Source organism: Gadus macrocephalus, chromosome 22 (genome assembly GCF_031168955.1).
Source record: "Gadus macrocephalus chromosome 22, ASM3116895v1".
NCBI classification, from domain to species: Eukaryota; Metazoa; Chordata; class Actinopteri; order Gadiformes; family Gadidae; genus Gadus; species Gadus macrocephalus.
The window spans coordinates 725,369-739,322 of NC_082403.1; the positions used below are offsets into that span (position 1 = coordinate 725,369).

The 13,954-nt window shown below is 53.3% G+C and overlaps 1 protein-coding gene across 1 annotated transcript in view; it reads right to left on the reverse strand.

Moving 5' to 3' along the window:
• The window catches only part of LOC132451344 (voltage-dependent calcium channel gamma-5 subunit-like), a 9,504-nt gene extending 6,084 nt beyond the window's left edge, over nucleotides 1-3,420 (reverse strand). The window contains exons 1-3 of the mRNA XM_060043724.1: nucleotides 3,395-3,420; nucleotides 2,947-3,072; nucleotides 1,011-1,080 (exon numbers count right to left, since the gene is read on the reverse strand). Coding sequence (XP_059899707.1) covers nucleotides 1,011-1,080; nucleotides 2,947-3,072; nucleotides 3,395-3,420 — 222 coding nt within the window. The remainder of the gene's footprint in view (nucleotides 1-1,010; nucleotides 1,081-2,946; nucleotides 3,073-3,394) is intronic.
• Nucleotides 3,421-13,954: the final 10,534 nt, after the last annotated feature.

A 13,954-nucleotide genomic window follows, 5' to 3' on the forward strand; every position in this document is an offset into this window, starting at 1 on the left:
CGATCTACTGGTTAAAATACATTTAAACTGGCACAAACACACACACACACACACACACACACACCACACACACACACACAACACACACACACACACACACACACACACACACCACACACACACACACACACACACACACACCTCACCCTGCAGCTCACTCTGTACCTCACCTTTCCCCTCACAACTCCTAGCCTAGCGGTCACTAGCCTAGGCGGTCACTAGCCCAGTGGTCACTAGCCCAGCGGTCACTAGCCTAGTGGTCACTGGCCCAGCAGTCACTAGCCTAGTGGTCACTAGCCCAGCGGTCTCTAGCCTAGCGGTCACTAGCTGGGCGGTCACTAGCCTAGCGGTCACTAGCCCACCGCTCACTAGCCCAGCGGTCGCTAGCCCAGCGGTCACTAGCCTAGCGGTCACTAGCCCAGCGGTCACTAGCCCACCGCTCACTAGCCTAGCGGCCACTAGCTGGGCGCTGAGCCCAGTGTTGCTAATGCCAGGTAATAGGATCCTGCCGCCTAATTCTGGCCCAATTAAGCGTGAGCCCGACCTGGACTGCAGAGCAGTAAACCCTGAGAAGAGCTGCTCATCTACTGGTCCCTGGGGACTCTCTGACACCTCCCACCCTCTGTCCACCTGTCCCACCCAGCTCTCCATCCAATGTATACGTTTCTATATAGATGTATCTATACCTATCCATCCATCTATCCGTCAGTCTATCTCTCTCTATACCCGACCAAACCGCCCCTACTAAATCAAACCAAGATGTTTCCCTCAAAGAGCCCAGACAGAAGGAGTGCTGCAGTAAACCCTCCCATGGTTCTACTGGCTCTACTGGCTCTAGTGGAGGACTCCCCATGGTTCTACTGGCTCTAGTGGCTCTAGTTGAGGACTCCCCATGGTTCTACTGGTTCTACTGGCTCTAGTGGAGGACTCCCCATGGTTCTACTGGCTCTAGTGGAGGACTCCCCATGGTTCTACTGGCTCTAGTGGAGGACTTTGAGCGGACACTGAACCGTCCTCTCGCTGCGGCCTCCGGGGAAGCGCAGGGTGAAGACCCCCGACGGAGCCAGAAGAAGGCCCGACCTTTGACCCCAGCACAGGAGGAGTAAGGGGGGGAGGGGGGGAAGGAGGAAATGGAGGAGGATGAGAGAGCGAGGAGGAGCTGGAGGGGTTTGGGCCTTGACTGCAGTGCGTTAAACCCTAGCACGAGTCCTCAACGCTTTAGCAGCGAAATCTCTGGTCATCCAATTACTGCTCCTCCTCACCTCAGGGGAGGAGGAAAGGGTGACCTATTCCAGAAAGAATCTGAAACTGATGCTTCTTTTCTGTATGTGAGACTGACCTCCACACGCTGTGTGTGTGTGTGTGTGTGTGTGTGTGCAAGTTTCTGTTGCACATAAATGCTCCTTTTCCTCCACTAACAACATGAACCCTGAACTCATTCAGTGGCAGAAGACCGGGGCGCTGCCAGACCACCCTCTGACCGCTGCAGACCACCGGAGGTGGGGGGGGGGGGGGGGGCGATACGGTGCACAGAGCCTGACAGAACAATCTGACGGAGGCCAGCTTACGGTGTCTACACCTGAGACCTGAAAGAAATCCTCTTTCACAGATTCCCCACCAACCAAAGATCCCCTTGGAAAGGGTTCGAGACACACACACAAAGGGCCAAGCCTTAGAACGTAGGGTTAGGGTCAGAGACACACACACAAAGGGCCGAGCCTTAGAACGTAGGCGGCGGGCGGTGCCAACATCCCAGGTTAGTGTTAAGAGATGCTCAGAGGAGACACGACTCCGCTCTCAAACCTCTCATTACTCCATCGACCTGCTCCATCTCGCATCCAGCCCATCGACAACAGAGGGAATCAACAGTCAAGCTGAACCGCTGATGAAACATCTGAGCCCTGGATGTCAGCAGCAGACCTCCACCGTCTGGGACTTCTGGGAGACCAAGGTCCACATGAGGAGTGCTCCATCGATCCCCCTGGGAGCAGGACCTCTGGTCACCGGCCCCTGGACATACATTCCTCTCTGTACTTTTGCTCCACCAAGCTTGTTTCCACAGACCAGACCCGTTCAGACCACCAGAGTCTAGACCCCCCTAGTCCAGACCCCCCACAGTCCAGCCCCCGACAGGGCGGCCCCTCACGGTCCAGACCCCCATAGTGCAGACCACCAGAGTTGCACCCAGGGGTGGGCCACCCCTGGGATGTGAACAGAAGCTCCACCAGAAGGTCTGGTATCTGCAGGAGGAAGCATACTCACATGCAGGCGGTACCCTGTAGTCTCCTCTTCCTTCTGCTCCTCTCTCTTCTCTCTGGGACCCTGTGGGCTCTGGTACCGCCCCTGTCAGGAAAGGTAGTTTAGATTCCAGTAGCGCTGGGTGTAATGTCTCTCTCTCTCTCTCTCTCTCTCTCTCTCTCTCTCTGCCACCACCCCTGAGCTCCAGCAGACTGCGAGAAGATTACTGGTGAAAAACTCTCTCTTTCTCCCTCTCTCTTGCCCTTCCTCCACGCAGAGAGCAGGGCAGGATTGGAGGGGATGAAGGAGATAAGGGATGAAGAGATAAAGCTCAAAGATGGAAATAGAGGGAGAGGAAGGGAGAGAGCGGGTGGAGAGAGAGAGAGAGCATAGTAAGAGAAGGTAAACCGATTGGAGTGAGAAAATCAGGTCAGGGGGTCAAAGAGGAGCAGGTGAAGGAAGGACCGAGGAGACAGGAAGAGAAGGATGGAATGAAAAGAAAGAGAGCTTGAAATGTGAGAAGATGAGAGACGCCACAAACATGTCATCTGTTGGCAGCTAGCATAGCAACGCGTTCCACTGGCACTGGGAACCCTCGGGCTTCGCTCAGGATGGCCAGCCATACAAGGCAGGAAGAGCAGGGCCATGGGCCATTATTATTATCATCACATTAGTATAACTCATCCCCACCATCCTGCACCAGCAGACCTGCGTCTACGAGGTCGGTGGTGGCCCCCCCCCCGGTGTGTTGAACCCCCTCTGGGCGGGTCCCGGGGTCGGATGGGCTCCCAGTGTGGGCCCGGGGCGTCAGGGGGGCTCTGTGGTCCGGTGGGGCTGCAGGGGGAGAGGAGTTTGGGTTTCCACAGCTAATGGTTTGATCCAGCCTAATCAGCCGGCTAATGGGATATCCGGGGGACTCTGGGATCTCGTTAGGGGCTTAGTGCAGGTCAGGCCGTGCGTCACCGCTCAGACCCGGGGGGGAGGTGGGTCACACTCAGCTCGCTGCTCATTGGCCGAGGAACCTGCAGAGCCGTTGGTCCTCTGCCTCACGGAGGGCGGTCCCAGGAGCTGGATTACCTGCTGGCCAATGGGAAGGCCCCTTGGTCCGGGGCCAGAGAGTCCTCAGCACCCCCCCCCCCCCCCCCCCCCCGCGCACTGCAGCCACACCCGGGTCTGGATCATGGTCCTATGGGTACCGGGTCTGGGGTCCTATGAGTACCGGGTCTGGGGTCCTATGGGTACCGGGTCTGGGGTCCTATGGGTACCGGGTCTGGGGTCCTATGGGTACCAGGTCTGGGGTGCTATGGGTACCAGGTCTGGGGTGCTGTGGGTACCAGGTCTGGGGTGCTATGGGTACCAGGTCTGGGGTGCTATGGGTACCAGGTCTGGGGTCCTGTGGGTACCGGGTCTGGGGTCCTATGGGTACCAGGTCTGGGGTCCTATGGGTACCAGGTCTGGGGTCCTATGGGTACCTACCAGGTCTGGGGTCCTATGGGTACCAGGTCTGGGGTCCTATGGGTACCAGGTCTGGGGTCCTATGGGTACCAGGTCTGGGGTCCTATGGGTACCAGGTCTGGGTAATGGTGCTATGGGTACCAGGTCTGGGGTGCTATGGGTACCAGGTCTGGGGTGCTATGGGTACCAGGTCTGGGGTGCTATGGGTACCAGGTCTGGGGTGCTGTGGGTACCAGGTCTGGGGTCCTATGGGTACCAGGTCTGGGGTCCTATGGGTACCAGGTCTGGTGTGCTATGGGTACCAGGTCTGGGGTCCTATGGGTACCAGGTCTGGGGTGCTATGGGGGCTATGGGTACCAGGTCTGGGGTGCTGTGGGTACCAGGTCTGGGGTGCTGTGGGTACCAGGTCTGGGGTGCTATGGGTACCAGGTCTGGGGTCCTATGGGTACCAGGGGTCGGGAGGTGCTGATCCAAGAGAAAACCCCTGAGTTTGTTCCAGCACCACCGTCCCCCACAAGGCCCTGAGTCAGCTGACCCAGAGCACCAATGGGGATCGTGGACCTCCCCGCCCTGAGGAATGGACCTGGGCCCAGGTCACATCCTGCCCAAGGGCACGGAGGCAGGCAGGCTAGAGGAGCTCCGGCGGGTTCAGCAGCAGCGCCCCCTGCTGGCTCCGGTCTCACCAGGGATCACATCCTGTCGGCTCCGTTCACCTCAGATTGATCTCTTACCGTCCATGTCAAACATGGACAGCTCACACCAGTCAAACATTTATTCTTTCCACCTTCTTGATGGCCTTTTTTGTCATCAACTGGTGTTTGCCCTTTATGTCTCGTCTGACTCCAGTCCTTGCCGGTCTCGGAGGATCGAGGACTTGCACTCGGTTGAGATCATGGCCCGGCGGGCAGAGCTCCAACCGCCTTCCCCAGGCTTAGCCACAGCAGGGGGAGAGACGGCTAATAGGCTGAGCTCCTGAATTAAAGCAGAAGGTTTAACTGCCTCCCTCGCAGTGTGCTGAAGGCCGTTCTGAATGGCCGGGCACCTAGACAACCAATCAGATGCCTGCATCATGGGCCCGTTGTGAGGTCATGGGCGCGGGGCTTGTGTTTTATTGGATGAGGGTCGGCGAGGTCAGCTGGTCGGTACACGTCTGTCCCGTAAGCTCAAGGGTTCAGGCATCAGCTGCCGCGGGTCTGATTCCAGGGTTTAACCGCAGCACAGAGCGAGGAGGGCGAGAGGAACCTCGGTGTGGAGCCGGGGTTCAGGTCCGGGTTACTTTATTAGCGCCCGTAGGTAAACTTGTTTCGCAGTTTAAAAGTGAGCTTCCGTTGCACAGCTGAAGACATCACACACACACAAACACAAGTGGGACAGTTGCATAAAACAATTAAAGAGCTCCAGTGCTAACCCAGATTTGGACACTTAAAACTGACCAACAAGATTCAGGTACGGTAAAAACCCGATAAAATGATCTAAAAATCAACAAATGCATAAATAATCATACGAATGAAATGTTGTGCAAATGTAGCAGTTTCTACAGCTTGCTCATCAGTGTGATTGCAGGTGGAAGGAAACGCGTGGTTTTAGAGCTTGGAACTGAAAACCTTGTTCCAGAAGGGAGAAGCTGAAACGAGTTATGCAAAGGATGCAAAGGGTCATTTAAAATGGAGTCGGTTATCCGCTGTACCCGTCTGGTGTTCAGGGAGGACGGGTTCTGCTGAGAACCTCCTATTAGCTTACTGGACCACTTCACCACCTGATTGAGTGAGCTCCTGTTCTTGACAGAAAGACTTCCCAACCATGAAACCAAAGAAAAGGATGCAATAGATTAGATAAAACAAGGTCATTATGGTTTCATCCACATGGGAGGAGAACACTTTCCTCAGACAGTGAAGATGCTGGTGTCCCTTTTTACACACAGCAATACAATTTTCTTAAAAATTCAGTTTAAAATCAATTAGGTATTTATATATTAGGTATTTATACTAATCCACATATTGCACTGGTTGTGTTTTTATTGTTGTGAAATCGGCAGGAGACGCATGTTTTCTAAAATCAATGATCATATCTTCTGATTTTGATATGTTTAATTGAAGATGTGTCATCTGCATACTTAATTATGGTCCTGTTTTCATATTAACTTTGACACATGTTGGTGTACAGGATGAAAAGTAAGGTGACAGCACACATCCCCGTGGTGAACCAGTGGCGGAGCAGAGAGATCTGAACATACATATACTTAGAAATGTCCTTCATTTTGGAAAGAAAAGCACTGTTTTTTTTTTAATGAAAATAACATTAAATTAATCATATTAACATTAGATTAATATGTCAAATGACTATTCTAGCTGGAAACGGCTGATCTTTAAAGGAATATCTACATGGGTGCACGGAGGCTCATCGACGGGCTCCTTCAGCGCTGTGCTGTAAAGCTGCGTGGTATAGCTCATCCTGTTAAAGGCTGATTGATGATTAGGAAACCCTCGTGCATAATGTCAGCACAGCGGGAAACTGTCAAGTGAAAGGGTGAGTAGTCATAGAAAACATGAACTTGTCTGGGAGACCCCAAACTTCTGTAGGGTAGTGTATGTATATGTATATATTTAGCATGTACTATATCCAGAATATAATGTGTATATGTATTATGGATAAATCTTCTCCAGGGGTGAACTGAACTCTCTGGAAGGGGTTCAGGGTTAGGGTGGGTTGACGGTGGACGATGAGAGCAGGGAGGTTGGACCCCCCCCTCCTCCCCTCCCCTCCGAGGGCTGATCTGCAGGGAGGCCATGGGGGAGGGGGGGAGGGAGGGAGGGAGGAGGGGGAGGCTGTAAGTCCCTTAAGATGTCCTGCACACCAACTCCCAGGATCAGGGCTGCTGACACACACTGAGGGCGGCCATACCTCCTCACCTTCATCACTCCACACCTCCTTCACCTTCATCACTCCACACCTCCTCACCTTCATCACTCCACACCTCCTCACCTTCATCACTCCACACCTCCTCACCTTCATCACTGCAAACCTCCTCACCTTCATCACTCCACACCTCCTCACCTTCATCACTCCAAACCTCCTCACCTTCATCACTCCACACCTCCTTCACCTTCATCACTGCAAACCTCCTCACCTTCATCACTCCACACCTCCTTCACCTTCATCACTCCACACCTCCTCACCTTCATCACTCCACACCTCCTCACCTTCATCACTCCACACCTCCTCACCTTCATCACTCCACACCTCCTTCACCTTCATCACTCCACACCTCCTTCACCTTCATCACTCCACACCTCCTCACCTTCATCACTGCAAACCTCCTCACCTTCATCACTGCAAACCTCCTCACCTTCATCACTCCACACCCCCTCACCTTCATCACTCCACACCTCCTCACCTTCATCACTCCACACCTCCTCACCTTCATCACTCCACACCTCCTTCACCTTCATCACTCCACACCTCCTCACCTTCATCACTGCAAACCTCCTCACCTTCATCACTGCAAACCTCCTCACCTTCATCACTCCACACCTCCTCACCTTCATCACTCCACACCTCCTCACCTTCATCACTGCAAACCTCCTCACCTTCATCACTCCACACCTCCTCACCTTCATCACTCCACACCTCCTCACCTTCATCACTCCACACCTCCTCACCTTCATCACTCCACACCTCCTCACCTTCATCACTCCACACCTCCTCACCTTCATCACTCCACACCTCCTTCACCTTCATCACTGCAAACCTCCTCACCTTCATCACTGCAAACCTCCTCACCTTCATCACTCCACACCTCCTCACCTTCATCACTCCACACCTCCTCACCTTCATCACTCCACACCTCCTCACCTTCATCACTCCATACCTCCTCACCTTCATCACTCCACACCTCCTTCACCTTCATCACTCCACACCTCACAAACCTTCCTCAACAGCCTTCATCATCATCACTTCTCACCTAACAAAGATCTTCATCATCATCACTCCAGACCTAACTCACCTTCATCACTCCAGACCTAACTCACCTTCATCACTCCAGACCTCTTCATGCCTCCTCCTCCTCCTCTCCTGCTCCCGTTCCCTTCACAGCTCCAGGGGTCAGAGGTCAGGGGTCAGGGTTAGAGGTCATACGTCAGAGGTCAGGGTCAGAGGAGGTCTTCTTCAGCTCCCTGTAGGAAGGTGGATCGAGGAAACAGGGTGCTAGGGTCTTAGGAGACACCTCTAGGGAACAGGGTGCTAGGAGACTCCTCTAGGGAACAGGGTGCTAGGAGACTCCTCTAGGGAACAGGGTGCTGGGTGCTAGGATACTCCTCTAGGGAACAGGGTGCTAGGAGAATCCTCTAGGGAACAGGGTGCTAGGAGACTCCTCTAGGGAACAGGGTGCTGTGTGCTAGGAGACTCCTCTAGGGAACAGGGTGCTAGGAGACTCCTCTAGGGAACAGGGTGCTAGGAGACTCCTCTAGGGAACAGGGTGCTGGGTGCTAGGAGACTCCTCTAGGGAACAGGGTGCTGGGTGCTAGGAGACTCCTCTAGGGAACAGGGTGCTGTGTGCTAGGAGACTCCTCTAGGGAACAGGGTGCTGTGTGCTAGGAGACTCCTCTAGGGAACAGGGTGCTGGGTGCTAGGAGACTCCTCTAGGGAACAGGGTGCTGTGTGCTAGGAGACTCCTCTAGGGAACAGGGTGCTGGGTGCTAGGAGACTCCTCTAGGGAACAGGGTGCTGGGTGCTAGGAGACTCCTCTAGGGAACAGGGTGCTGGGTGCTAGGAGACTCCTCTAGGGAACAGGGTGCTGGGTGCTAGGAGACTCCTCTAGGGAACAGGGTGCTGGGTGCTAGGAGACTCCTCTAGGGAACAGGGTGCTGGGTGCTAGGAGACTCCTCTAGGGAACAGGGTGCTGGGTGCTAGGAGACTCCTCTAGGGAACAGGGTGCTGGGTGCTAGGAGACTCCTCTAGGGAACAGGGTGCTGGGTGCTAGGAGACTCCTCTAGGGAACAGGGTGCTGGGTGCTAGGAGACTCCTCTAGGGAACAGGGTGCTGGGTGCTAGGAGACTCCTCTAGGGAACAGGGTGCTGGGTGCTAGGAGACTCCTCTAGGGAACAGGGTGCTGGGTGCTAGGAGACTCCTCTAGGGAACAGGGTGCTGGGTGCTAGGAGACTCCTCTAGGGAACAGGGTGCTGGGTGCTAGGAGACTCCTCTAGGGAACAGGGTGCTGGGTGCTAGGAGACTCCTCTAGGGAACAGGGTGCTGGGTGCTAGTGTAGCGGGGTTGGTGCTTCCCATTTGCCATTGCCAGCGAGATCCTTGCGCTGGCTGTGGTGGTGGGAGTGCTAGAGCTCCCTCTAGCGGAATGTGGGGGTAGTATTTTGCATTGCTGCCTCCTCTCCTCAGTCAACGTGCACCCCGGCTGGGAGAGGCTGCTATTTTAAGGATTCTCACCCATGATTTTCCCCTGTTGAAAATGTAACCAGAATAAACGGCTGGCTGCCAATGGTTCCATCGTGGTCTCAATCACACAACGCAACGAGAGAGTACGCAACCGCTACAAATGGTGCCGTGACCCGTTCTTCTCTGCCTGTCTGCTGCGTCATTGAGGATCGCCATTCAACACGTGGCACGTGAGCACCGTCGACGTGGCCGTGCAGTGAGTCGCCCGTGCTGCTTCTAGTAGACAGGTTCAGTAGTAAAAACAAAGAGGAATAGTTCGAACCAAGGGATATGGTTGCAGCCGACAATCTTGTAAAGATATATGTGTTTTATTTTTTTTGTGTTTTATTTCATTTTTCTTTCTCCTTCTCGTGCACATAATGCAAATAGTTTTTTTTTGCTTTTGAGTTGAACGTGACATTTGAACAGTGACGTGTAATTAGTTAGTTTTTATTTCTTTACTATTGTCACTGCATAACCGTACATTTTTGGGTTTTGGGAAATTGTGACTCATTGGAGATGGATGAGCTGAACTTATCTGCTTTGGGCAGGGGTCAGACATTTATGTTTAGCCCATCACTCCAGAAAGGAGGTTTTCGGGGGAGGCCCCTGACATCCACTCCTCAACAGGCCAAAGTGAATGGTGCTGAGGGTGGTGACGTTTCTTCTAGTGTTGATCAGTTAGCTGGTCCATCTGCATTTTCTGGGGGTAGGGATGTGGACCATGTCCCTGTGCATGTATTAACTGACTTAGTTAGGCAGATAGGGACTAGTATTGGGGAGAACATTGCCTCTTGTCTTAGGTCCGCCCCAACTGGTGATGTTACTTTGGCCCCTTCGACCATTGCTGATCTCTCTAAGATGAGCCTGACTGTTAGCCAGCATAGTGGTGAACCGCATCCCTTCAGGGGGGACAAGACTGACAAACTTTCGGTTTCTGAGTGGGAAGACTGTGTTAAAGTGTATCTGACTAAGAGGGATGTTCAGTTATGTGATCAGGCGGAAGAAGTAATGGGCAGGCTACAGGGTAGAGCACGTGATGTTGTGAGAGTGGGGGTGCGTAGCAAGCCTAGTTTGGTCTTACGGTTAGGTCCTCAGCCCATTTTCGACATACTCAAGCAACACTTTTGTGAGTCTGTGACTTCTTTCATGCCTCTTGCTGACTTCTATGACACAAAGCCCTTAGAGAATGAAAGTGCTGTTGACTATTGGATCCGGCTTAACAAGGCACTCGACACAGCTACGGATGGGCTGAAAAGGCAAGGCAAAACTATTGATGACTCCTCTAGGGAAGTGACTGTCATGTTCATCACTCACTGTCCCGATCGAGAACTGTCTCTGGTCTTCAGCTGTAGGCCACTGGAGGAGTGGACTGCCATGGATGTGCAGGTACGGCTTGATGAGCACCATCACAAAAAACGTCTTCAGCAGCGCCATTCAGCTGCACGTCCAACAGACCACCTGCAATATTCTCAGGCTGTTGATGCTGTGCATAGTCACGTGCAGACTGCAGTGACTCCTGCTGCCCAACCTGCCATGACCGGCGGGCCGGCGTCAGGTGAGAGTCACGTTCTTGGGCATATTGTCACTCTGCTGGAGCGTTTGTTACAACGGGAGTCTCCTCAGCGTTACGGGCAGCCTAGACAGAGACCTGTCGGTCGCACCCGGGCTCGGGGGCCATGCGCTATTTGTGGCTGCGACGACCATGACACTGCTTCCCACTGTCGGAACGAACGTCTATGCTTCCGCTGCCATGCTGCTGGGCATCAAGCTGCCACTTGCTCAGCCCCACCTGCTCCTGGTTCACCCACGCAGCAGGGAAACTAGCTGACCCGCACGAGGAGGGGTCTAGTGAAGGGTCAGCTGGCGCATCCCCATATGACGATGATATTCAGTCCGTTTTTTCACATGCTTGTGCAACGACGGACAGTGATTCAACTTTAATTTTTCAGAACACGCAGCGACTGACTGCGAAAGACGATCTTTTCTACACTAGTGTGATGATTCATGATGCTGTGGAGGTGCGTGCCATGTTGGACAGTGGTTCAATGGCCTGTTCTATGAGCTCACGCTTACTTCCAAAGCTGCAGGACGCAGGTGTTATTTCCCCTCACTCTGTTGCCCCGACATCAGTTGTGCTGATTGGCTGTGGAGGGTTGAGGACATGTCCTGTAGGTGTTTGCGAGCTGCAGATGAAAGTCCATGACTGCCAGATCTCCGTGCCCACACTCGTTGTGGATGGTCAGAGTGATGACCTGATTCTGGGCAGCAACGTTATAAAACACCTCATTCGAATGGCTAAACACCCTGGGAGTTTCGGGGAGACAGCATCTCTTTCACCTCAGGCGTCTGGTAAGGAGGACGGTCTTCTGCAGCTGTTTGCCACTGTGGAGAAATGGAGAGGCAGTGAAATCCCAGAAAAAGTGGGCACAGTCAAGCTGAAGCATGCCGTGACTTTAGAGCCTATGCGAGAACACTTAGTGTGGGGGCGCTTGCCTGGTCATGTGTGCCTCTCTGCTGGAAGCACACTGGTAGTGGAACCAAGTCAGTCACGAACAGTGCCACGGACCGTCATGGTAGGGCGACTGGTGACGCCACTATGGGGCGATGGTTGGGTCCCAGTGAGAATTATCAACCCCTCCAATAAACCTGTGACTCTAAGACGGAACTGCAAGATTGCTGACGCGTCCCCCTGTGTGGCACTTGAGGACTTTGACAATGACTATTTGTACAGGACTGACGAGACTGACAGTGTTGAATGTAATGTAGCCAAGACTACTGACCTGACTGACACGGGTAGCGAGAAGAGCTTGACAGTTGACTCTGAGCGCTCTATGCCCAGGCCTTGTAGGTCAGCCCTTAACGACTTGGGTCTGCAGGACATTGACATTGACTCAGCTGATTTGTCTCCATTCTGGAAAGCAAAGCTGGTTGATCTGCTGACAAAGTATGAGTCCATCTTCTCTCGCCACAGCATGGACTGCGGTACAGCCAAAGGGTTTGTCCACCGCATCCGCCTGAGTGACAGCAAACCCTTCAGGCTGCCGTATCGTCGGCTGGCTCCATCTCACTATGACAAGCTCCGAACGGCTTTGAATGAGATGGAGGAGCGAGAGGAAAGGAAATAAGGAAAGGAAATCTGCGAGTGAGTATGCATCGCCGCTTGTCCTAGTTTGGAAAAATAATGGAGACTTGCGTCTCTGCACGGATTTTCGCTGGCTGAATGCGCGTACCGTAAAGGATGCCCATCCTCTGCCTCACCAGGCCGACGCTTTGGCAGCTCTGGGGGGGAATAAATTTTTCTCGACCATGGACTTGACCTCGGGATACTACAATGTGGAAGTACACGAGGAGGATAAGAAGTTTACTGCGTTCACCTCCCCATTTGGGCTTTATGAGTACAACAGACTCCCGCAGGGTCTGTGTAACAGCCCGGCAAAATTCATGAGGATGATGATGGCTATCTTTGGTGACCAAAACTTCTTAAGCCTCCTCTGCTATTTGGATGACATTTTGGTTTTTGCTCCTAACGAACAGCTAGCTTTGCAAAGACTAGAAATGGTTTTTGAGAGATTGAAGGTGCACAATCTAAAGTTAGCCCCCAAAAAGTGCCACCTCCTGCGGCCATCTGTGAGGTTTTTGGGGCACATCATTGACAAACATGGCATTGCCACAGACCCTGAGAAGGTCAAGGCCATTGTAAATCTCAGCGAGAAAGACTTGATGGATGAGTCCGGCATTGTCCCATCTCCCACCAAGATAAGATCATTCCTTGGTATGGTTGGGTTCTACCAGCAATTCTTTGAGGGCTACTCGAAGATCAGCAAGCCCCTCTTTGCACTTACCTCTGGAGTCAAGAGGCCACGTTACAGTAAGGGGAAAAGGAAGACGCCTGTAACAAGGAAACTTACCTCTACTGACTGGACAGTGGAATGCGGAGAGGCTTTCAAGAAGCTAAAACTAGCGTTGCTAGATAATGCTGCTCTGGCTCACCCAGACTTCAGCAGGCCCTTTTTGCTCTCAGTGGACGCCTCCTCCAATGGTCTGGGTGCGGTGTTATCTCAACTGACTGAGGGGGATAATGTAGCACGTCCGATTGCATTCGCCAGCAAATCTCTCAACTATGCCCAGTCTCGCTACCCAGCATATAGGTTGGAGTTTCTGGCGCTCAAATGGGCTGTCTGTGACAAATTCAGCCACTGGCTGAGAGGCCACAAGTTTACGGCATGGACGGACAATAATCCGTTGACCTACATTCTGAGTAAGTCCAGACTCGATGCTTGTGAACAGAGATGGGTGGCTAAGCTCGCCCCGTTCGACTTTGAAATAAGATACATCCCCGGTCCTAAGAATGTTGTGGCGGACGCCCTCAGCCGGGAGCCTTTTGTGCAGCCCAGTATGCTTCATCGTCTCACCAGGGTCCCGTATGATGCGCTCATGGAGGAGGCGAACGCCTTGAACCTTGACAGTGTGCAGGATGCGTTCCGTCAATCCTGCAATCCGCGAGTCATGCCATCTCTCAGCAGTGCTGTGGCAGTGTCCTTGGGCCCTTCCGTTTCCAATCAGGCCGTCTCTGCTGTCTTGGAGCGGTCATTGGGCCAGGAGCATGTGCCTCCCCAAGCCTTTCTCCTTCCTCAGCTTGTGCAATCCATCCAACCACGTGAGCATTCCGACATCCGTCCCTTGCCTAAAGAGACGTTGATGGCTTCACAACGTGCAGACCCTTGCTTGAGTCGGGTGCTTCACTTTGTGGAGAGGCAGAGACTTCCGTCAAGGCGTGAGCGTGGGCATGAGCCAGCTGACACTTTGAGGCTCCTCAGGCATTGGGAGAAACT